The sequence below is a fragment of the Chionomys nivalis genome, chromosome 16 (assembly GCF_950005125.1).
Source record: "Chionomys nivalis chromosome 16, mChiNiv1.1, whole genome shotgun sequence".
Lineage (NCBI taxonomy): Eukaryota > Metazoa > Chordata > Mammalia > Rodentia > Cricetidae > Chionomys > Chionomys nivalis.
Genome location: NC_080101.1, coordinates 9,367,281 through 9,390,335, shown reverse-complemented (window position 1 = coordinate 9,390,335; position 23,055 = coordinate 9,367,281). Strand labels below are relative to the sequence as shown.

The window sequence follows — 23,055 nt, the reverse complement described above, 5'->3', positions numbered from 1 at the left end:
CACATACACACACACACACGTAACAATCCTGACAGTCTATGTCTCCAGAGAACCCTCACATACATTGATAGCTATGTGCCTGGCACTTGAAATACAGGTCTGTCCTTCAGTCAGTCTCGCAGGCTCCCCAAGGAAGGGCACCCAGGAGTGCTCTCAACTTGAGAGAAGGGTAGTCTATTGCCCATGGGAATTTTTGTCACGATGTAGAGGCAATACCACAACAACAGAAAAGTCACAAGGCCAGAAGCATTTAGCAGGGAGGAAGGCACACTCACACACAGTGGCCAAGCCCCTGGGCCACTGCACATGTGAGTTTTCCTGACTCCAACACTGTCTAAGCAGTTTCTGTTTCATAAGTTGCTGGATAAGATACTGTAGGCTGCCTGCACCTGGAGCTAAGCACGCAGCCTGGATTAACAAGAGAGTGTGGTTTCTCTCATTCACAGAAACATCCTTATCAGGAGCTGGCTCCACCTCCTGGTCCTATAAAGACTCTCTGAGTAGGAGTGCGCCTTCCCCACACAGTAGCGACTTCAAAGACATGCCTATGCCTCCCTGTAAACCCTCATAACTTCCACCAAATTAAGACTTCATAAAAGTTTGTTATCAAATGGGGCTAATTTATAAATTAAGTGTCTCTTGAATGCTCTTAAAAATAAATTTTCAGTACTGTTAGGCAAAAAATTCTCAGTGATACATATTAAATATGCTTATCAATTTGTACACTCTGACTGCAGTTCCTTCCTTCCTTAAAAGGATGTGTTTATTTTTATGTTATATATGTAGTTATTTTGTCCGCATACATGTCTATGTAGCATGTGTGTGCACTGCCTGCAGAGACCAGAAGAGGACATCAGATCCTCTAGAACCAGAGGTACAAATGTTTTTAGTGCCATGTATATAACAAATCACAGTGCTCTCAACCCCTGAGCCATTTCTCCATTTCTTTTCCTTCTAATATGATCGCTAAGCTTTTGCTATTAGAACTAAGGCTGTGGATCCCTTGGGTACTTTTGCAATAAGTTCTAATAAACTTTGAAGTACTCAGTGTTACTTACCATATTTGATTAAAGATGTTAATAGAACCATAAAAGTCTTACTGCTCAAAAATCACTGCATAAATGTCCAATTATATCAAAAAGTTTACTTACCCGTTCTATCTTATATGGTGCCACAATGTTGTGTTCTTTAATGAAATACACCTGAGAAAGGCAAGAAACACTGAAGGAACCAAACTGTCAGTGTGAAGAAGTACCCTAAAGATATTATGAATTCAGTGTCTACGCGGTCACACAAGCTCCAGCTGGAAGGCTTTATGCATTGCTTGTCTTCAGCACACCCCCAGATTGTGAGGAGCTCTTGGCAGCCTGGTGCAGAGCAGCAGGGGTTCAGAACACCCCCAGGGTCTCCTCGCTCCACTCTTGACCCTCCCCAAGTTTCCAGGGCACCTGAATGAGGTCACACACTCTTAGCTGCCCAGTGATTTCCTCATTTGCTCTTTACAGCCTTACCATGCTTCAGAGGCTGCCCTGCTCCTAGGCAAGCCTCCTCTGGGGTGTGCTCTGCTCTGACCCTTCGGCCCACATCTGCTCAACTCCTACATCCCACGGTCACTGCTTTCTAACCACGCAGTCTTAAGGAGCACAGAACACAGCAACATTCCCTAGTGTGCCCAGGACACTTCTGTCCTGCTCTTCCTTTACTTCATGACATTTATCACCAACTGACACAGGACGAGAGACTTTCCCCCCCACCATCCATCTCCCCTACTGAATATACGGCTTAAAACTAATATTTGTACATGTACATACATACATAACACACACACACACAAACATGTTATTCCAATAACAACTAAAACTGAAAGCAAACCTTTGTACCAAAGCTTTTTCTGAGACTTGGTGAAAGTACTGACATACAAAGCTTAAAATAATCCTTGAAAGAGTAGCTTGCCCTGGGTACCCCTTGATTTTGAATTGGTTTCATCTGAGATCTTCTCCTAAAACTACTAAAAGAGAAAGGATTCTGGGCTGTATTTCTAAAGCCAAGTTATTAAACCTTTATTAAGATGAGCAGTTCTCTAAAGAAAATGTTATTTTTAACTAAAAAAAAAAAGTGTCCTTTCCTTCCAAGATACTGATACCCTGCACTAAGCTCATGATGAGGACACCTGTGAGCACACAGGGCTAGGGATAGTAGCACGGCTCCCCCACAAGCACCAGATGGTCTGTACCTGTTTGCATGTGAGACATTAAATATGAAGTTGAAGATAGTTCCAATTTTTTAACAATTGGAATTATAGGAGGTACTAACTGAAAGTTACTTAATTCAAAATCTCCCAGATCATCAGAGTAATGTCAAGGCATGTTAAGCAGGTCTATGAACAAAGGGTTCGGTGACTGAGACAGCAGAAGCTGCTTGTCCTCCTCCCACCCCTCACATGCTCCAGGTGCTGTCCTGTGCCAGTTTCTGCACCAAGTGCTCAGTGCAGCCACTCTGCCCACAGCTCCTGCACTCATCACAGAGCGTTCCTGGACCTTGACAGTGCACAGAACCAGAGAGCTGCAGGGAATCCAGACAACCCCGATAAGTACATCCTAAGACGGATGACGAATATGAAGCCAAAAACCAAAAGAACAGAGAAATCCCTCTGCTCTTATTTTTTTTTTAATCTACAAACTAATCAATGATACACCAGCATTAAAGCTACATTTTAATTTGTCATGTGATGCCGATACGAAATTGAGTACCATAGTGTGTGCATAAGTGAGGTCAGTGTGCATCCGGGAGGAACACTCCTGCCAGGAGGAACTGCCCTTCCGGCCGGAGCATTGCTGGGCTGTCACACAGAAGCCTGAGGTGGCTTCAGTGGCCTGGCACTGGCTTCCCACTTTTGGGGGTGGGGAACACAGAAAGAATTGCTACACTTAGTTTCTTTCCAGCTTCCCACTGACCCTGAGGACAAACTGCAATGCAATTCTCAGACTTAGTAAACCTGGAGGGTCCAGTGGGAGACTCTTATCCTTTAAAACGTTTGTTTCTCAACGACTAAACTCTCAAGGCATTTAAACATCGATTTCCACGTGTTTCCAGCTGAGATCTACGTAAGTGAATAATTTCATCATGCAAAAGAAATCACGCACACTCATGCACAGAAGTCTCCCCCAAGTCTGGAGACACACATACTAACATAACATTTTTAGTAAACATTTTTACTAGATGCTCTCACCTGTCTGAAAATGAGTGAAATACCTGAAGATTTTGCCCTGGAATGCAGAAAAAAAGTCATCAGACATGTAAAATTTTTGTTAAAGTAAAATTAAAAGTGAAAACAACGTACTTGGCAAGGTGTCTGTTGGCACCATTTTCTCCACGTTTTCCTATTTTCAAACAGTCTCTCAGAGGGATCTGGATAAAATGGAGAGAGAATATTACGAAAAGTAGCGAAGATGAAGCGCACGCACACACGCCGTTAGGAATGAAAACACCTTTACCTTAATGATGGGCTGGGAGATCGCATCTGGTTCAAAAATCACTGATTTTGAACATATTTTTAAGGAGCCTCTGGTTTTCCTAGGAGCCAAAAGAAAAAGGATTATTTGATGGGCACCAGAGCAATCACAAAAGTTATTTATCTTATGTAAAATGTGATGGCTAGGGTGTCAGCTAATAAAAGCCCAGCAACTACAAGGGAGTAGCACAATGGAGAACAGCCGTGCCCCTTCAGCTCCTCTCGGGGACTGAGGCTGTGGCTTCGTTTGTTAACTGCGGCCCCACGACCTCACTAATTATTATTATCATCAGAGTTTTCACAATTGCTCTCCAGAGAAATTAAAGCGCAGAAACACTGACACATGCTAAATCTGTGATGTTTCCAGCAAATTTCATTGCCTCTTCATCCTCTGAATCTGGAAGAATTACTCAGAAAACACCAATAAATTGGTATAACTAAAGACTTTTTGCTTTTTCAAATCATGGAAAAATTAAGTTTGAATTTTACATACAAAATACCATAAACAATGATTTTGAAGTATTCATGGAAAAACTCTATTTCATGAAAATAAGCAGTTTTAAAGACTATGATATGTGATGGGATATCATATAATCAGATAAGGGGCTGACCACTTCCTTAGCTTCCTAGGATAGTCATATGGCTTTACTAAATTTTGGGAAATAACATGCTCAAATATCTTAGAGGCTGTTCTTAATTTGGCCCAATATTCATCACCTTTACTTTCTCTTATCAATTGACTTTTATCAGTGATTAAACCAAGACAACAGCTTACTATAAAGTCAGACACATGTAAGGGAAAGTGACTGTACTTATCAAAAATTAATTTCCAAGAAGCATATTTATATACAAGTATAATTTGTATGATCTCACATTCTTTTTCTTCAATTTTTCATGAATATGTCTATGTGTGTTCACGCCTGCTGATGTGGGATGCAAGGAGATGCCATGTGGCTGCCAAAGTAGACAGATGCCAAAACCTTACCCGGTAAGCCACAGCCTTGTGACAATACATAGATTTAAGATGTAAGAGCTAGCCAATAAAAAGCCTGAGTTAATAGGCCAAACAGTGTTGTAATTAATATAGTGTCTGTGTGATTATTCAAGTCTGGGTGGCTAGGAAACAAATGAGCAGCCTTTGCTTACAGATTGCATGTGTGCAGCTGACACCTGTGTGGTGAACATCCATATACACCTGTGCACAAGCATGTGCAGGCCATGGGTGATGCTGGAATCATCCTCCATGGCTATTGCACCTTATCCTTTGTGGCAAGATTTCCCAGTCACACCCAGAGCTCATGGAAATGGCTGGGTTCATTAGCCAACTTGCTCTGGGAAAGTCCTGTCTTCTGTCTTCAGAGCTGGAATTGCAGGTAGGCTGCCTTGCCAGCCTGAGTTCTACATAGTCCTGGGGTCCGAACTCTAGTTCTCTTGAGTGCACAGAGTGCTTTAACCACTGGGTCATCTTCCCAGCCCTTGTTTGGTATCTGGGTGAAGTTTCTTACCTTGTCAACCCAGGGTTCTTGGGCTACCCTGCTCTGAGGTGACTGCAGCTGACCCTGTATATCTAAGGTTCTGTCTCCATAATTAACCAACTCAGATTAATTTTTAATTTTAGAAAGTTCCAAAAACAAAACTAGGATTTGCTATGCATCAAGCACTGTGCTGAATGGAAAGGGGTGAAGCGCTATGTAGGTGCCGTGTTCAGGACTGGACACAGTCACAGTGTTAAGTAAACATGCCCATTACAAACCTTCTCAGTAACCTCTCACCTGAGGGCGTTAGGAGCCCTTGAAGGTTACGACACACATAATTATGGTGAAGAGTCTCTATGAAGAGACAGGCAGATGTGTCTTTGCAGATCATGCACTCTCTGTCACAACTGTCACAGGGTGATCAAACAAGGGACATAAATGGTGGCGGCTGCTCCCAAACAAGTGGTCATACTAGTAAAGCAGGTGGCCACTCGGGTTGGGTCCAAAGGCTGTGTAGTTGCTGACCCCTTATACAGAGCCATTGCTCCATCATGGGTTTAAATTCTGTTACTCCATTATACATACAAGCTAGAATTTTTCAACTAAGAATTACTCCACATTAATCAGCTCTTTAGTGGCACTGAAGCACACAACTTGTACAAAATTTCACAAAAATTCGAAGACAAATTATGCTTTGATTTGTAGCTTTCAAAAAAAAAAATCAACCCAAGCAGCTGGATCTGTTTTCAAAGGAGAAGGTGGTTACGGAGGAAGCAGATTTTGCCCCGGTTCCCACTGCATTATTTATTACTTCATCTTCACTGCTCCACGGCTTCCGATCATGACTTCACTGCATCACCCTGCAGTGACGGGGAGCAGGGAGCACTGTGTGACAAGGGACACAGGCACAAAGCAATGACCAGAGGGAGTCCTGCTTGGCAGCCTCAGAGAAGCCGGAACCCCACAAGGCATGCCACCATCTCATAACCTACAGAGAGGGAAGAGGGACGCCAACTCAGTCCTGAGTGGACTCTGAGAGCCCACTAGTGCCCAGCGCTGTGCGAGCTGACTCACCTCTCCTCGTGGCTGTCCTGGCTCTGGACGTGGAAAGCCGTGTGCTGCTCGAAGTAGTACTCCTCCAAATTGAGCAGCAGCAAGGAGAACCTGAACGGGAAAGGAAGACAGCTTCGTGTTGCATCGTCTACAGAGGTGTTTAACATGCCTGCTCCACACCCTAGGCGGCTCTCTGGGAAGCCCACACTTCTCTCTCCCGTGCCCCAAATTAAGTCCTTCCCAGCACAGATGCACTGTCTGCACACACACAACAGTATCAAACTGTGGGAAATTAAGTTTATTACAACCTTGCTCTCCTCCCCACGGGAATATTCATGTCAGTGTCCCCTGATGCTGTATGCCAGGCTTCTCTGCCCCTACCCTGCCATAACCCTGAGACCCACACTGACTTCAGTTCTTGTGACTCCCTCAAGGCAATGAGCTCTTGGAAACAGGTGCACAGTCGGCTACCACCAACCTAATGTTTAAGATCATGCATGTTTAATAAGTAAAACAAATATATTGAGTTGTATAGTCCCTTCAGTTTGAAGTGCTTTGTGCTTTAAAAGTACAATGGTAGAAATACGGTGGTGAGGAGACGTGGGTAAAGGGGATTGCTGCTCAAGCCTGACGGCCTGAGTATCCCTGGAACCCTGGAGGAAGGAAAGGACTAACTCCCACAAGACCCCCACAGACCATAGAAAGTGCATGTGCACGACTAAAAAAATAAAATAATTTAGTTGAACTGCCATAGAAATAAGTAAGTATAAGGCAAAAACATGCAAAGAAGCATGTGTCTGGCTGCAGGGTAGGGCGGGGCACTGACAGCGTCTGGAGTCAAGGAAAAAGCTTTCAGATGCTCTGCTGTCCTCGCGGAAGATACTTAGATTAAACATGGATAACACAGACTATCACTTCTTTTACTTCCTCCTGGAACAAATCTAAGATGTGGATAAAATATTTTTAAATGCCAAAACCCAAAGACAACAGCAAACTAGAAAGATATCAAAGCAGGGAAGAGATGTGAGCCAGTCTGTGGCGGGCAGCAGGCAGATGGGACAGAGTGCGGATGCTCCCCAAGGCGGTACCACTCATCCAAACACCAATGCAAGCGCAGGACATTACCCGGTGTCAGTCACCAAAGTCACTCCCAGATGAGTAGCCTCTAACGTGACAGAGCAAGACCCAAGGAATACACAGCAAAGCCCAGAACTACAAACTGAAAGAGCAGGGACAGCGCAATGTCAGAAGAAAAGGTAAAAGACTAATGACCTCTATAAAGACAGAACATGACAGAGCCAACACCCAAACAAACAAGAATACACTAGAAGGACCGAGACAACACAAGGAACAGAAGGTCAAAACACTCTAACAAAACACTCTCATTGAGAGACACGAGAGAGTGCCATTCAAAAAACAAGCTGGCCCAAAAGACTGACTCATGAGATTAAAATTAATGATTACAGGAACTAGTTTTACCATCTAAGTTTTATTGACCTGTCCTCCATTTGAAAAATTTCTGAACAAGAATTAGTCATAAATTAGGTTTAGTGTCCAGTATATTAAAAAAAAAATTAGTTAGTCATAAGCTGAAGTTCCAGCACAGTGCCCAGGCTCGGAGGAAGGGGCATTCCTTTGATATGTCAGATGATATCCAGGAAGGCACCAATCAGGAACTTACACACTAGTTACCCGCCTAAATTTTGGCTGCAACCAAATGAGCTGGGGTGCAGTCCTTCCTCTGTCCCCTGCTGTCCCCTCTGCTCCCACAGGAAGGGGAAAACAGAGACGTGTTCTTCAACAAGACACATGCAAAATTTTACAGCTAGGAAACACAGACCACCTTCCAGGACAGCTATTCTTTCTTCTACACAGTAAGTGAGACAGATGCTGACCCTTTTTAGCACTAATCTATCGTAGATTAATAGTGGTTTCCTTCGTTTCGCAATACTTGTATTTTAAGAGAAACGTAAACTACAGAGAAGCAACCTAAGCCAACCACACTCCTAACAGTAACAGTTTAAAGAGCTGTTTGCTTGTTTTTGGGTTTTTTTGTTTTGTTTTGTTTTGTGTTTTGAGGCAGGGTTTCTTTGTAGCTTTGGAGCCTGACCTGGAACTCCCTCTGATGACCAGGCTAGCCTCGAACTCACAGAGATCCTTCCACCTCTGCCTCCTGAGTGCTGGGATTAAAGGCGTGCACCACCACCTCCTGGGCAGGAGCTGTTTGTTTTGTTTGCAATGAAGTGTTTGCTGGTATTTGATTTAAATATTTTCTATGTGAAAATTATTTCAATTAATTTTCAACAATAATTTCCAAACAATATTCTATGGGGTTAAAAAAACAAACAAACTAATGTTTTAAAAACTTTAAAGTCAGGGCTGAAAGGGTGGCTCCGAGGTTAAGAGCACGGGCTGCTCTTCCAGAGGACCCAGTTTCAATTCCCAGTATTCACAGGGCAGCTCACAACTGCCTGTATGTTACTCCAGTTCCAGGGGATCTGACATCTTCACACAGACAAATAAGTAGGCAAAACACCAATGAATGTAAAAATTGTTTTAGAAAACTTTAAAGTCACTCTTTTGCCATTCCTTTGCCCTCTCACGCATTAATATCACAGCTAACATTAATTACTTCTTTAGGAGACTTGTGGCCATGGTTCCACAGTCTTAGTGTAACCCACCTTATAGAGTATGTATTCCTAGATACAGTTCTTCATTAGTAGATCATTCATACTAAACATACGCTATTGTAACCTTAAGTCACCATATATTCAAAGTGTATGGATATGCTTAACGCCTGGCCCACTGTTCCACTCCAGACAGCGAGAGGGATAATTTCTGATAAGAAACTTCTGAACAAGAGTTAGTCATAGATTAGGTGTAGTCCACAGCCACTCCACAACTGTTCCCAAGAGTGGGTCCATGGTGTGTACTGGTCAGGCGTGGATCTAGGTTACATGTAAATCTGTTGGCACCTGGGTGGCGCTGTGCACGCCACAGGAAAGCCCACTGTGCGGGATGTGTCACTCGCACGGCGAACACCCAGAGCACCCTCAGATAAGTGCGACAGCACTGGACAACTGGCTGAACAAACTAGCCCTTGGAATCTAAAATAAAGAAGAGGTTGAGAAAACAGGCGCACAAACAAGCAAGATTATAGTCTGGTGACGTTACAGCTGCAAATGCCACCCCCCAACTCCAAGCCTCACTTAAGCAGAGTCTGAAGAGAGTTGCAGGGCCAGAAAAAGCAAAACCTGCCCTTGTCCATCATGACAGCCAGGATCCTCAAAGGTAGGCTCATCAGAGACAGAATTAACAAAATCATGTAAATCTTTGCAAGACAGGAGGGCATTCCAATGGCCCAGGGAAAACTTCCTCCCTTCTCTGCTTAAGTCCCTGGGACACAAAGCAGACAGCTGTGTGGAAAAGTGAATGACAGAAGGTGCTAGATTGGAGAGTCGCTCAACAACAGTCTGCTGAGTCCTCTTGGCTTCTGAGTACAGTCAGAAGCCCTCACAGTGAAGGGCTTCAAGAGAGGAAGAGAAATTGACCTCTAGTTTCTGTGGTTGGTTAAGGCAGAGGTTCTCTGGGTTCTGTGGGACAGTTGGGGGAGGAGTTCATGGCTCACTTCAGGGGAGAAGGGGGGCAGGAGCAGGAGGTCAGGGACCTTACTCCTGAGACCTTTTCAGCTCTTTAGTTGAAAGCACTCCGCAGGCCAGGACCATACTCTGGAGGACTCTTTCAGACTCTCAACAGTCACTTACATTAGAGGCCACCTAACTACATGAACATCAATCTCCCCATGTTAACTCTGTTCACACATAAAAAAGTTAAAAACAAACAACGAAACAAACACTTTATCTTCTGGCCAAGTGAAGGGGACTAAACTTCTGCTTCATTTTCTACTCTCCAATCAGAATCGGGAGCAGGGCAGGACTTCACTGTAATTCATGCTGGAGATGGTGGCAACTTCCTCCTTCTGTGGTCTCCGAACCTTCTGTCCCACCAGCACTCACACCAGCTAGTACGCACATGCTCCTTCAGCAACTCTGACTTCCCAGGTCACTAGACAACCACAACCCTGCAGGCAAGTTTGCCCAGCATTTTTATGCCAGCAGACACCTGTGTCCGCTTTGTCTTCACACAGCTCGTGAAATTCTCTTCTAGACGAAGGCCGTTGTCGAGGGGAATACACAAAAAGCGCCACTTTCTCAGGTCCATGTGGCTCTCGTAGCTACATATGTCCTCATTTCAAACACAACTTCAGCAATTGTCTTAACCTACAGCGTTTTTCAAAGCTTCTGTTCAAGGGAGGCTCCAATTTTCTTGAAGCCAGTTACAGCTTCTGGACTCAGATCTGGAGAACAATGTGGAGAAAGACTGCTAAACAACCATCTGTGTTTGCTTGCCCTGCCTTCTGCAACTGTGCAGGAAAGGCAATTTGGACAAGAAATCTATGTTTTTAATGGTAGTATTTATTTCTTGCGTGGAAATGTTTTCCAGAACAGTCCAGTAATAATGACTATACTTTTTACTTGAAAGCTTTGAAACTGCTTTCTTTAAAAATCTTGGCTTTAGGTAAGGCTGTAGCCTCAATCCCTTCGGCTCTGAGTTTCTTTACTGGACTTGGTTCATGAATGTCTCTTTAATGTTCGGAATCAAGTAAACGTCCTAAACTCTCTGCATTAGGATAAATGAAAACTTTAAGAAGGGAAGTGGGGAGCTGTAATTAGCTCAACTACACTTCTCTGTTGGCATTTGTCACTGTTGCCACTTCCTGTTTTCTGCACCAGGTACAAGTCTGTCACATTTTCCCCTGTCCCCTGAGGGGGACCTGCAATGAAAGAATGCAAGTCTGTTATCTCTGTTCCTCTTTCCATAAGGTCCTCACTGTGTGGACCCCACCTACTCTGGTCCTGAATTCCATAAACCGATAGGAATTTTGCATCTTCTTGGCATTCACAAGTCTCTAGCAGGTTGACACTTCTGCATAAATCTGCGCTCTCAGCATTGGATTCTGATCTCTAGCCCCACCTAAACACATTAACGCTTGTAGTAGTTTTTGCTTCTTTTGCTGTGATAAACACCACGACCAATACCAACTTAGGGAGCAAAGTTCTTATTTCTACTTACAGGTTACAGTTCATCATCCAGAGCAGTGGTTCTCACCCTGGGGGTAGAAGGATCCCTTCCCAGGGGTAGCCTAAGACCATCAGAAAACACAAATATTTATATTACAGTTCTTAACTGTAGCAAAATTGCGGTTATGAAGTAGCAATGAAATTAATTTCATGGTTGAAAGACACAGCATGAGGAACTGTATTAAAAGGTCACCGAGTTAGGAAGGTTGAGGACCCCTGCTGTAGAGACACCAAGGTAGAAACTCAAGGCAGTAACCTGGAGGCAGGACCTGAAGAACCCTCTGGGAGGAACTGCTTACTGGCTTGCCTCCCTGTTCATGTAAAACTACCCAGAACCACCTGCTCAGGAGAGCGCCTCCCACAATGTGTAGGACCCCCTCCATCAATTAGAAATCAAGAAAATGCCCCCACAGACAGCTCACAGGCCCATCTGAGGGAGGCAGTTCCTCACCTGAGATCCCCTCTTCCCAGGTGTCTAGTTACTATCAAGTTAGCCATAGTCTACAAATTTGCATAGAAATATCTGAGTGATAAAGAGTCTGTCTAGTTCCTGTACCCATTGGCTCATGTACATTACTGGTCCTTAAGCTCTGCATATTTAGGAAATTTCACTATTTCAGCCGACTTTTGTAGCCTGTCCCTGCCACAGCATGTCTAAGGCTCCAACACTAAGCCCAGCTTAAGAAACAATACTCTCTTCTCAGTGGGTGAGATCATTACTTATGGACCCAGCTCAGCCACCAAAACCCTTTCTGTTGGCACTACTCATAAAGCCTGGGGCTTCTAATTCCAAGTCTCCACGCTCTACAGTGATGAAGGCAGAAACTTGACTGATGCTCTTAATAGTCCTTCTGCTCCCTCATTCCCTCACTCCAGCCCAATGGGTGGGTGAGCAGCTCAGTGGTGAGGTGCTGAGCCAGCACATTCAGGCCCTTGATGGAATCTGCAGTCAACACACAAAGCCATGGCCCAGGGAGCCGTGGGGACCCGAGAGTAGCAAAGGAGTCTTTGGAAAGAAGCAGCAAAAGGACAGAAGAAAGCAGGGAGGCATCGCTGACATTCTCTTGAGTTCTCTGCCTTGCATGTGCACACAATCATCTAGGAGGCTGAGAAAACAAGCTTCTGATGTGGACCCGGGACGAGCTCCAGGCATGCTCATGCTGATGACCCACGGGGTGCAGTCAGACTAACATTTCAGGATCATAGAAACTAGGCTTCCTTCTGTCACGCCAGAATCATCTTAAACTTCAAGAACTTAACAGTGAGCGTTGCCCAGCTGTTCACATGCCTTGTACTGAAAACAAGATCAGTAAGTCACCGTGGACAAAGGCTGAACTTGGCCCAAGAACTCAGTGCGAGGGCTAGTTTGCACTCAGTCATGGTGTGTTAGTTTTGTCTTGTGACTCGCAGTTTCACAGATGTCAGTCTATCCTGGCAGGAAGGCAGCAGCAGCAGCAGCTAAAGTCAATGTCTCAGGACACAGAGAGAGCTGCCCGTCTTAATGGGCTCCTTCCTTTTCCCTTGTCCATCACATTGTAGCCATTACATTCTGATGTTTCTTGTCCTCTGTTAATCTTCTCTGTAAATGTCTTCAGACACACTTAGAGGTGTGTCCACAGGTGCTTCCCAATGCAACCAAGGTGACAAAATTAGCCATCACACGTGACCAAGCTATGCGATCTTGTCAAATCATTTACTTAATTACTTAAATTCAACTACAAGATGTAGTGGAAATATTGAACGGCAGCAACTACCACAGAGAGGAAACCTCCTTAGCTTCCAGAGAGGACATTCTGCTTATCAACAACAATTCAGTAGCAGCAGTACTGGCTGGTTGTAGATGAAAAGGTGGTACCCTGTGAAGTTGCCCGGAATCTAGCTACAGAGATTCGTATTTAAGGTCATCAATCCTGGTAGTCCACAGCTCCCAAATGATGCCAGGGAACATGGTCATGTCTGCTAACTCTGGACAGGGATACCACAAATCCTGCCAGATCTTACAGATTTCGTTAGTTCCCTGCCAAGCCAGTGGAGGACGACAACCCTAAGCAACAAATTCTGGGCTGCCCAGAAGTAAGGAGCAGAACCTACTGTGTTTTGCCAGCTGCTCATTCTACAGCCGTCAAGTTTCTCCCTATCTCAAGTGGCAAAACTGGGTAGCTGAGGGCTGTCCAAAGAACTGGACACAGCTGTGACCAACCATTCCTCTACTAGTGGCATCCTGACTCACAGCAAGCTCTGGCCTATCCTCTAGTCATCTGCCTTTGTTTAGAGTCTTCTAATGCTACAGGAATGATATATCCAGCAAGACCATTCTCAAAGCAAGGGCCAAATAAGGATATGTTTAGACATGCAAAACAAAGACAGTTTACTATCATCAGACGCCACTCAGAGGAACTTTTACAGATTATTGAGAAAGAAAATTTCCATAAGGAAGACAAGACATGCAAGAAGGAAAACTCAAAGGCTTTAGCAAACATGCACATAAAACCACACAATTATTAACCAGGCAATCATAATGCCGAATGTGTATATTTAACTGGACAACAGCGGACTATAATTAAGTATGGGACAGCAGGAATAATTATTCCAGGGCCTGCACATTGATTGAGAAGAAGTTAAACTGAATGATTAGCTTCAGATAGTAAATTAAATGTTAGAATTTCAAGCATAAGCACCAAAGCAAAGATAAAATTAGGATACAGAGCCCCATCCTCTGCACGAACATTGAAGAGAGCATAAGGACTCACTTAATCCAAAGGAAAAGGAGTTGGGGAAGGAGAGGAAGTCACAGGATGCAGTAAGATAGCAGAAATAAATCTGTAATAATAATAATCTGTTTCTTAAGACTAAGATTCAAAAGGAACTACTGAAAAATTCAACAAGAAGGGACCAGCAAACAAGAAGGGCAGTGTAGTGTTTGCTGCCAAGCCTGACACCCCGAGTTTGAGATCTTAGACCCACATGATGGAAGCAGAGCTGACTCCTGCAACCTCCACAGACAGGCCCACACACATACACACATGCACAAAATAAACGCATAAAATGCAATGCTTTTAAGACTAAAGTTAGATAATATACCATTTCATAAGAAACACACAAAACACAAGGTTATAGAAAAAATAATTGAGAATTTTGTATAATGATAATCACCTGATACAACTGTTTGACTATCAGACAAAAAAATTACTAGAAACAGTGAGGTTATTATATGTTCCTAAAAGATTCACTTCAGGAAAAAGATAACAATTCAAAGTTTCTCATAAAACATAAATTGACAGTAAGTAACAGGACTGGGTAGAACATGCCTCTACCATCTGCAAGTCCCTCACTATATTAAATCCCCAGTATCCCCAGTGCTGAGGAAAAATGGAATAAGTAAATAATAATAATAATAATAATAATAATAATAATAATAATAATAATAATAAATTGAAAAAATAATTTTCAAAATCTTTCTGAGTTAAAAATGTTAGGACATTTCTAAATATCTGATGTTAAAATTGAGACCACAGTGGTATTTAGAAGTCAGGCCAATGACAGAACTCAGAGGTACCACGCACGAGGCCCTGAGTTGGATCACCAGTACATCAATAACAAGAAAGGAAAATGGCACTGCACCATGGTTAACAGGGTATGATGCATGCTTGTACCAGGGCACTTGGGAGGTGCGGGCAAAAATTCAGGTGTTCGGGACCAGCCTCAACAAAAATACCTCTTGCCAAGGTAGAGGCATGAGGATTTAGAAATATAATAAAGAATATGAAGACGCGAATGAAAATAACAAAACTATATTTTATATTTATAGTACTGGGAGGGAATTCCGTGAGTATTGAAAATTCGCCCAAATTTTCAATTGCTTTAAATACCCCTGACCCCAAAAGGTAGGAGTAAGACAAAAACTGCATTAACATGACACAAGGAAATGAACAGGTCTCAGGCTACAGCCACAGTTAAATATTCTGTTGCTAGAACAAAACAAGTCACACCCACACCCTAGACCAAAACATTCTATAGGCAAACCACTCCCTGGGTGGAATCCAATGTTATCTCCATAAAGGAACTGGACCCTTGGTAGAAACAATCTACTTCTCTATTCCTGAAATATAAGGTCTGAATATTAGCCACACCTATTGACAACAGCCTTGAGAAAACTCTCTGCTCTAAATCTAGGTGGGACCTTGGTTTGAGGTAGAAACACAATAATCTTGGAAGAAAAGAGGCGAAGTCCAATTCTCTGACTTCTGGTCAAGGTGGGAATAGACTCACATCGTCGGGCCTCCACAGTCAAGAATTCAAGTCTAGCCTAGACTACACGTATTTTATACTGTCATAAAATAAAAAAGGAAGGATGGGGTGGTGGGGAAATCAGGGAGGGAAAGAAATTACAATTAAGTACTGAGTCCTTAAGGACCCACTCCTATTGATATCATACTTAAGATGATATAATTGATGCAAATCATACAGCAAAAGAACTCAAATTCTATCTATGGATAGAGTCTTGTTTTGGAATGCGTTAATTTGAAACAATAATAAAATAAAGAGATAGGCTACTAAGCATTTTTGATGAAGCCAATATAAATTCTAAGTTAACCAAAATATTTGCAACACTTATTTTCTCTCTAGCTGATTTATATGTGAAAAACTGAGTCCATCTTTTAAAGGTACAATTTCTTGTAATCCATTAGAGTCCTATTGACTGAGTGCTGATTCTGCAATCTATCTCCTTTTCCAATCCCTGGCATAATCTACAAAAGGGAAATAAAAGACTGGCATGCTCCACACTAGAAACGGAAGATTATACAATAACAGTATTTTGAAAAACTATTTTTAATAGATGCTAACTCTATTGATAAACAAATATGTTAAGTAAAAAAATTAATACCAGCATAACCAAGGAATTACACATCCACGGACCCTCTAAAGCCAAGCGTAAGTCTCTGGAATGCCTGAAAAACTATTAATGTAACATACAGGCATACAACAGAAAACTAAGAGTCACTGACAAGTTAGCCTGACTTGACAGCTTATAAACAATGGTGGTCCCTTCTCTCACACCACAGAAAGCAAACGACAGCTTTCGCTGTGAAGACACGGGTCTCAGCTTCTACATAAGTAAGACAAAAATACTTGTGAAGACAAAATTTAAATAGAAGCCTTCATAAATAGAATAACAAGCGGCGGTTCGTAGAATATCCTCATTTGCTTGACCGCTTCTGCCACGCTCAACTATTTCAAAGAATGTGTGTTAAGTTGTCTCTTTACCTTTTGATTTGCCTTCATCAACATCTAATCATGATATTTTTAAATATCTAGTAAAATGAATATGGCCCCTCACATGATCGTCGGAATACAAAAGCACTTCATTTGATCAGATAGAACCAATCACTTATTTGCTTTCTGGTCCTGAAAACTGCTAAAGCATTTTTTTCCCATGAACTTCTGCAAACAGCACCAGTGCGTGGTTATTCAAATCATTAGTCTCAGCACAGGCCTATGTGGTTTAGCAAGTAGCAAGCAGGACAGGATTCCAGTTAAAAGTTGAATTTTAAATAAACAATAGTCTTAGTCTGTCCTAAATTTTTAGTATAAACATATCCCCAAATCTACATGGGACATATGCCAAAAATGATCTGAAATTAGTATTTAACTGAGTGCCTCATATTGTACCTAACAATCCGGCTGGGCTTCTTTCTCCAGCCCTCTTAAATGCCAGATGCACGACCACCAGCATTCACCTTGGTTCCAATGAACATTCAGAATACATATCTACCTTGCTGCATTCTTTCTTGTACTCACTGATCGAAACCGCTGGCACGGAATCTCTCAAACAAGCTCTGCTTGGAGCTGAATCAGCAATCAGAGACACATACACGCTAACTTCAGTTTCTCTTTCTCTGGGGTCATTTTTGGGAACGGTAGAAATCTAAAGTCCCTAACTCAATATGATGGAGCCAGGGAGTGCAGAGGCAGGCCTCTGGTTATCTCTAAAGCTGGCCTCAAGCTCCTCCGAGATAGCTGGAACCAATGGCCTTTAGCATCTTGCTCATTTGTCCTTAATGTTGCCAGTGATAGACAAGCCACAAAACTCGTGTGCAGAAATGTTAAATTTGGGTCTCAGCAAGGTTGCTTTACCAAGCTGGTCTTTTTGGATGATTTGTAAAGAATCTCCTTGATTTAAGTTCAAATCTCACAGTCGGAGATGCTTCCCACCGAAGATTACAAAGTCATTAGGCGGAGAGAAAAAACTTAGGGTGATCAGGAAGTAGAATTCAACTGTCCATGCTGATTGTGGGGAACAGTTGATGCTGATAACTGACAAATGCTTGGGCTAGGGGAACTCTTTTTCCCTGGAGGACCGCGGGCTTAACGTGTAAACAAAACAGCCTATGCTGGAAATAACAAGGGCAGCAGGTTCCCCTAACAGGGCAAGTCGATCAAAGTAAGAGTTAGAATCTAAAATTTAGATAAAAACAGAACAAAACACCCCTCCCCCGGTTTTCCTGTTCATCACCGAGGTCACAGGATTGTTACAAACGACTAGTAATGAAGTCTAGAGCATGACAGCAGTTCAAGCCTTTAAAAGGTTCCTGTGAAGACTCATCGACGCAATAGAGAGCGCCAACAAGTCTTAACAAGTCCTTGGTGCCAGACAAAGAAATCCCACGTAACTCAGGTGGGAAATGCACTTTCGGAACGCACCCCCTGACCAGCCCGACATGACAGATGAAAAGAGGGGTGTCTGGGTAAAGGAAGCCGGCGGGTGGAGTAACAGCTACAGGTGAAGACTGGGCAAATCCACCCAGAATTAAAAGCTGCACCTGCGTCGCCAGGTATAAACCAGCTTTGCTTAGCTGGCTCCGAGCGACAACGTTGACAGCCCGACCGCAGCTCCCACCAACAAACCCCGTGCTTGCAAAAATAAATAAATAAAAACCCCAAACGGTGTGGCCCGCATTCTTGGTGGAAGCACAGCAGGATTAGCTGTGGGTCACCAAACCGCCCTGGAAAGGACACGCGAGGCGGAAGTGCGGTTTCCTAGCCGGGGACGGGATCTGAGGGAGGCCGTAGCTCTTCCCCAAGTCCTTCCTGGGCCGCGGGTGACCGCGACCGGGCCGCCGCACGCGCTTCTCCCACGGCCTCCCGCGCAGGCCGACTGCGGGCCCGGGGCGCTCGGCCCCCACGAGGCGCGTCCCCAGGTCCCCGGGCCCACTCGCGGCTCCGGAGCCCGGGAGGCGGCCGCGGCCTGCGGGCGAGCGCCTGCTGCGGCCCGGCCTCCCTCGCTGCCGGCCTCCCGCCCCGCTCACCTCTCCTTGGAGGAGTAGAGCTGCAGCTGCTGCTCGCGCTGCCTCTTCCGGGTGAACGCCATGGAGGCCCGGGCGCGCAGGCCGCCGAGCGTCCGAGCAGGTCCCGAGCGGCGCCGCCGGGCGGCCGAGAACCCCACGCTGCCAGCGCCCCCAGGGCCCCGCGGCGTCCCGACCGCGCTCAGCGCAGCATCCTGGCGTGGGGACTCGGGCGACGCGGTGACTCAGGCCCGGAGGAGGGGCGCGCGCTGACCTGGGGCCGCGGGAGCCGCGTCCTACCCTGTCCCGACCAACCTCTGCAGACCGCACACGTGAGAGCCTGCCCGGAGCACCCCCCCACCCCTCCCAGGGGTGTGAGCGGGACGGCTCGTTAGTCATGCCCGGCTGTTCTAAATTCAGTGATGGGAATCAGCAAAGGTTCTTCACCTGGTACCACCCCTGATTTAGGAAAAAGGAACACCAGGGCACAAGTCCCAGACCACCTAAGATAGGCAGCGGTCGACTGACGTTCAGCCGAGAATCGAGACGAAGTGAATATTTGGAATTAGGGGCAGTGTGGTAGTCACTAAGCGTCGTGGCATTATTGCGATCTGCAGAATCCAGAGTTCCCACAAAGTGTGTTCCTGAGGAGTTAAAGCAGTCTGCAGCACCGAAGAGAGAGATGTGGGAGAGAGACGGGGTAGTAGTTGTTATTGACTCAGAGCAATTTGCAGGCGGCAAGATAGGAGAATCTAATAAGACAATGAGTAGGTGAAGCCACAAATGGTGGTTGTGAGTTTGACCCAGGAGGGACACACAACCAGCATTCTTCAAAGCAGTCAGGCAAGACATTGGTCCGTAGTGGATAGGCAGAGGTTAAGGTTTGAAACAAAAGATATGACGGGGAGGTGGGATCAGTATCATCAAAAAGGTGATATTAGTGATGTGAGGATCATTGAGGAGCTCTGAACCACTTCTGCTGTGTCTATACCTAGGCACAGAGAGTGGGCTGTATACCTTCTGTATTCTGTGTGTGCCTGATGGGCAGCTGTAATAAGTGTAAAGTTTACCAGTGACCCCTGTTTCCCATCTGGAGTGCTGTGGGTCTTATAAATGTTCCCCATTATGCATAAAAGACAGAGTACCTTCCTGAATATGCATTATGTCTCTTACAGGACCAGTAAGAGCAGCCTCCATAAGTTTCTGGCCAGCGTCAACAGTAATCTCTAGTTTGATTGTCAAGGACAGAATAAGGGGCAGGTGTTTTAGAATGACTTAGGTGTAGAAGAGAGGGAAAAAAAAATGAAACATTTTCTATCAACCCTAAATCAGTTTCTTAGACCCTCAGAACTTTCATTTATATAACCCACTCTTAGATCCTCAGACTTAATCTTCCGCATCCTCAGACAACACTTTCATAGACCTTCAGAACTTAGTTACCCTTAGTCCTTTCCACCTTCAGAACTTTCGTTTACATCACATATTCTTATACCTTCAAAACTTACCTAAGCGTTCACATCCTCAGACAACACTGTTTAGACCTTCACAACTCGTCCTCGGGGCTTACTTTAAGCAATCACATTCTTATGACACTCTCCTGGACTCTTAAACAGCAGAAATTATCCTACAGGAATAGAGCAAACAGGCATACATAGTAAGCCCCAGTGAAGGGGCATGGATGAAGGAGTTACAGGTAACTGAACCAGCCTTTGTCAGCCTGAATAGGGATTTCCTGACCTCATTAGGACAGGCTGTTGGAGATGAGGGTCTCTTGGAGAATAAACATCCCTATGAAGAGCTTATGCCAGACAAGTATAGGCAAGAACAGAGAAGAAAGCAAGTTTAGATATCAGAGAATGCTGGATTACTTGTGGACTGCTCATCATTGAAAACTGAAAACGCAAACTTTAGCCATTTGTACTATACTGAGGCCAGAGTGAGGCTCTAATGACATTGGAGTCTGAGGAGGAGGAGGGGAGGGGTCACAGAGTGAACTCCACTGGAGGGAGTTTCTGTAAACTCCAAGTGGGAGCTGAGAGACAGGGGACAAGGTTGCAGAGGCCCAGACGTGCTTAAGAAAGCAGCTCCTAGGGGGGAGGAGGCCAGAAAACAGGGAGGGTTCCTGTAGATGGAGGCTGCTTGTTCGTTTCCTGGCTGCCCAGGCGTGATATAATCACACAAAAATTGTATTATTACAACACTGCTTGGCCTATTGGCACATGCTTCTTATTGGCTAGCTTTTATATCTTAAATTGCCCATTTCTATTAATCTGTGTATTGCCACATGGTTGTGGCCTACCAGTAAGGTTCCTTTTGGTGTCCAGCGTCTGTTTCCTATGGCAGCTACATGGCTTCTCCTTGACTCCACCTACTGTCTCTTCTATCTGCTAAGAATTCCCACCTTGCTCTATTCTGCACTGCAATGGGCCCAAAGCAGCTTCTCTATTAACTGATGGTATTCACAGCATACAGAGGGGAATCCCACATCAGGTTCCAAGAGAGGGAGAGGAGCAAGTGAGTATCTTGATAAAGTAAATATCTTAATAGACCGTTGGCCCTGTGGTAAAACCCTGAAGGAGTTTCTCCAGGAGCCAGAAAGAGGGCATTTACCAAGTAGATGAGGAGAGATGGATGCTTAGAATGGGTGGAGGGAGAATTTGGAACCAAATATGATGGGTAGCAGAAAAAAAATAATCTGTACACATCTTAAGAGTCAAATCAGCAACTTGAGTCCTTCTGAAATGTTAAGGCATGGGTACTACAGGGTGAAGGGAACTGCCGCTGGGTTGGTCAGCCAGATATCCCAAAGCAAATGATAGGTTCTGGTGGTTTAACAAACATCATGGAAGGTGAGGTGGTAAGATTGGGTAACATATTGGATGCCCAATTGGGTTTTGTAGAGCAAGGTCTTACATGTGATAGTGGAGTCCTCTGCTTTAATTTTGTGTACTCAACCCAGACTGATAAGGGAAGAAGTGTGTCAGATTGTGGGGTTTGAAGGAGAGGGGAACATCTGGCAAGCCTGGGGTCAAGTGGATGGAAGAACAGAAGAAATAGAGGCTTCCACTTTGGCTAGAAGGTCCCTTCTCAGCAACGGGATGGATCAAGTCAGTATCACTAGGAAAGAACAACAGTTGGGGCCCCAGAACTCCATCAGGGCTGAAGAAGCAGGCCGGGTGTCCAGTAGGAAGGGACTGAATCGCCCTGACACTGTGATAACTACCTGAGGCTCCTGTCAGAGATGGAGGTGCCTGGGACCTCTCAGTCGTCCATGGACAGTCCAAGGAGGTTGGATGTAGGGTGATCTAGGCTTGATGTCCTCATATCCATGAGGGACATGTGGACAATCAACACCCCAGTGTCCTCCTTGATGGCAGTTTGGACATGATCCAAGTGGTTTATGAGGGTTTGAACAGGCCTGGGCCCAGTGACGCTTCTGACCACATTTGTAACAAGAACTTGTAGGTCCTTGGCCTTTGGGAGGGAGGAATCCAGGAGAGTGTCCGCCTCTACCAGGGTGGAAGAAGAGCCACCAACTGAACAGGCTCAGGGTTTATACAGGGCTTCTTAGGGGCAGAGTTTTCCCAGGGAGAAGAGGGATTGCTAAATTTTTTCCTGCTCAGCTTTTTGGCTCTAGTTTGGGGCCTAGGTAATATTTCTTTCACTGACTCTGATTCTAGGGACAAAGTGTGTTTCTTTGGCACTGGTTTCAGAGTCAGGGTACATTTCTTTCGGTCTGGGTCCAGGGCTAAAGCATTTCTTTCACTGGCTCAGGTCTCAAGAACCAGGGTGGGTACCTTTCACCAGCTCTGGTTTCAGAATCAGGGTGGGTTTCTTTGGCTGGCCCTTTTACCCTACAGACTTGAAATAACAATGTTTGGAATTTTCAACCCCACATTTCAGTTAATGAAATAATTGATGGCATTTTTTTTTAAATAACAGCATTAATGAAGGACGACCCAAGTGCCAAGCAGCTCACCCATTTTTTAGTGCAGCAGCCTATGGTTCTTAGTGGTATTCACAGAGAGGGGCGACCGTGACCGTGACCGCAATGCTAGGGTATTTTCATAGACTCCAAAAGAAACCTTTTAGCAATCGCCACTCCTACCTGCCTTAGCACAAACCTTTGCCTAGAAAACACTACTTAACTTTCTTTATGAATTTGCCTAGTCTGGACATTTCAAAAAAAAAAAATTGGGCCATACAATATGTGGTCTTTTTGTCTGATTTCTTTCATGTATCATAATGCTTTCAAGGTTCATGAACTGTAGCATAAGCCAACATTGCATGTCTTTTTCTCATTGAAGAGTATTCCATTATATTCCATACTTCATTTCCATTAATATATTCAGCAAGTGCTAGGCATGTCAGAGTTTCCACCTCTGGGCTATTAAGGATGATGCAGTTGTAAGCATTCACGTACTCGTTTTTGTATGCACGTGCTTTCATTTCTATTGAGTGAAGCTGAAATCAAGGAGTGGAGTCGTTAGACTGTCTAATAACAACACCATCTCTGAACTTTGCAAAACCACCAGACTGCTTTCAGAGTAGCCGCACCATTCCACTCCCACGAACAGTGAAGAAAGGTTCCG

At 44.5% G+C, this 23,055-nt stretch overlaps 1 protein-coding gene across 3 annotated transcripts in view; it reads right to left on the bottom strand.

Annotated features, from left to right (window-relative positions):
• The window catches only part of Nsmaf (neutral sphingomyelinase activation associated factor), a 62,010-nt gene extending 43,216 nt beyond the window's left edge, over window positions 1-18,794 (bottom strand). For all 3 annotated transcript variants that reach the window (XR_009058430.1, XR_009058429.1, XM_057791103.1), the window contains exons 1-6: window positions 18,488-18,794; window positions 6,061-6,150; window positions 3,495-3,573; window positions 3,341-3,408; window positions 3,230-3,266; window positions 1,152-1,202 (exon numbers count right to left, since the gene is read on the bottom strand). Coding sequence is in view for 1 of the 3 variants with exons in the window: in XM_057791103.1 (XP_057647086.1) it covers window positions 1,152-1,202; window positions 3,230-3,266; window positions 3,341-3,408; window positions 3,495-3,573; window positions 6,061-6,150; window positions 18,488-18,549 (387 nt within the window). In the remaining 2 variants the exon portion in view is untranslated. The remainder of the gene's footprint in view (window positions 1-1,151; window positions 1,203-3,229; window positions 3,267-3,340; window positions 3,409-3,494; window positions 3,574-6,060; window positions 6,151-18,487) is intronic.
• Between the last annotated feature and the right edge of the window lie 4,261 nt (window positions 18,795-23,055).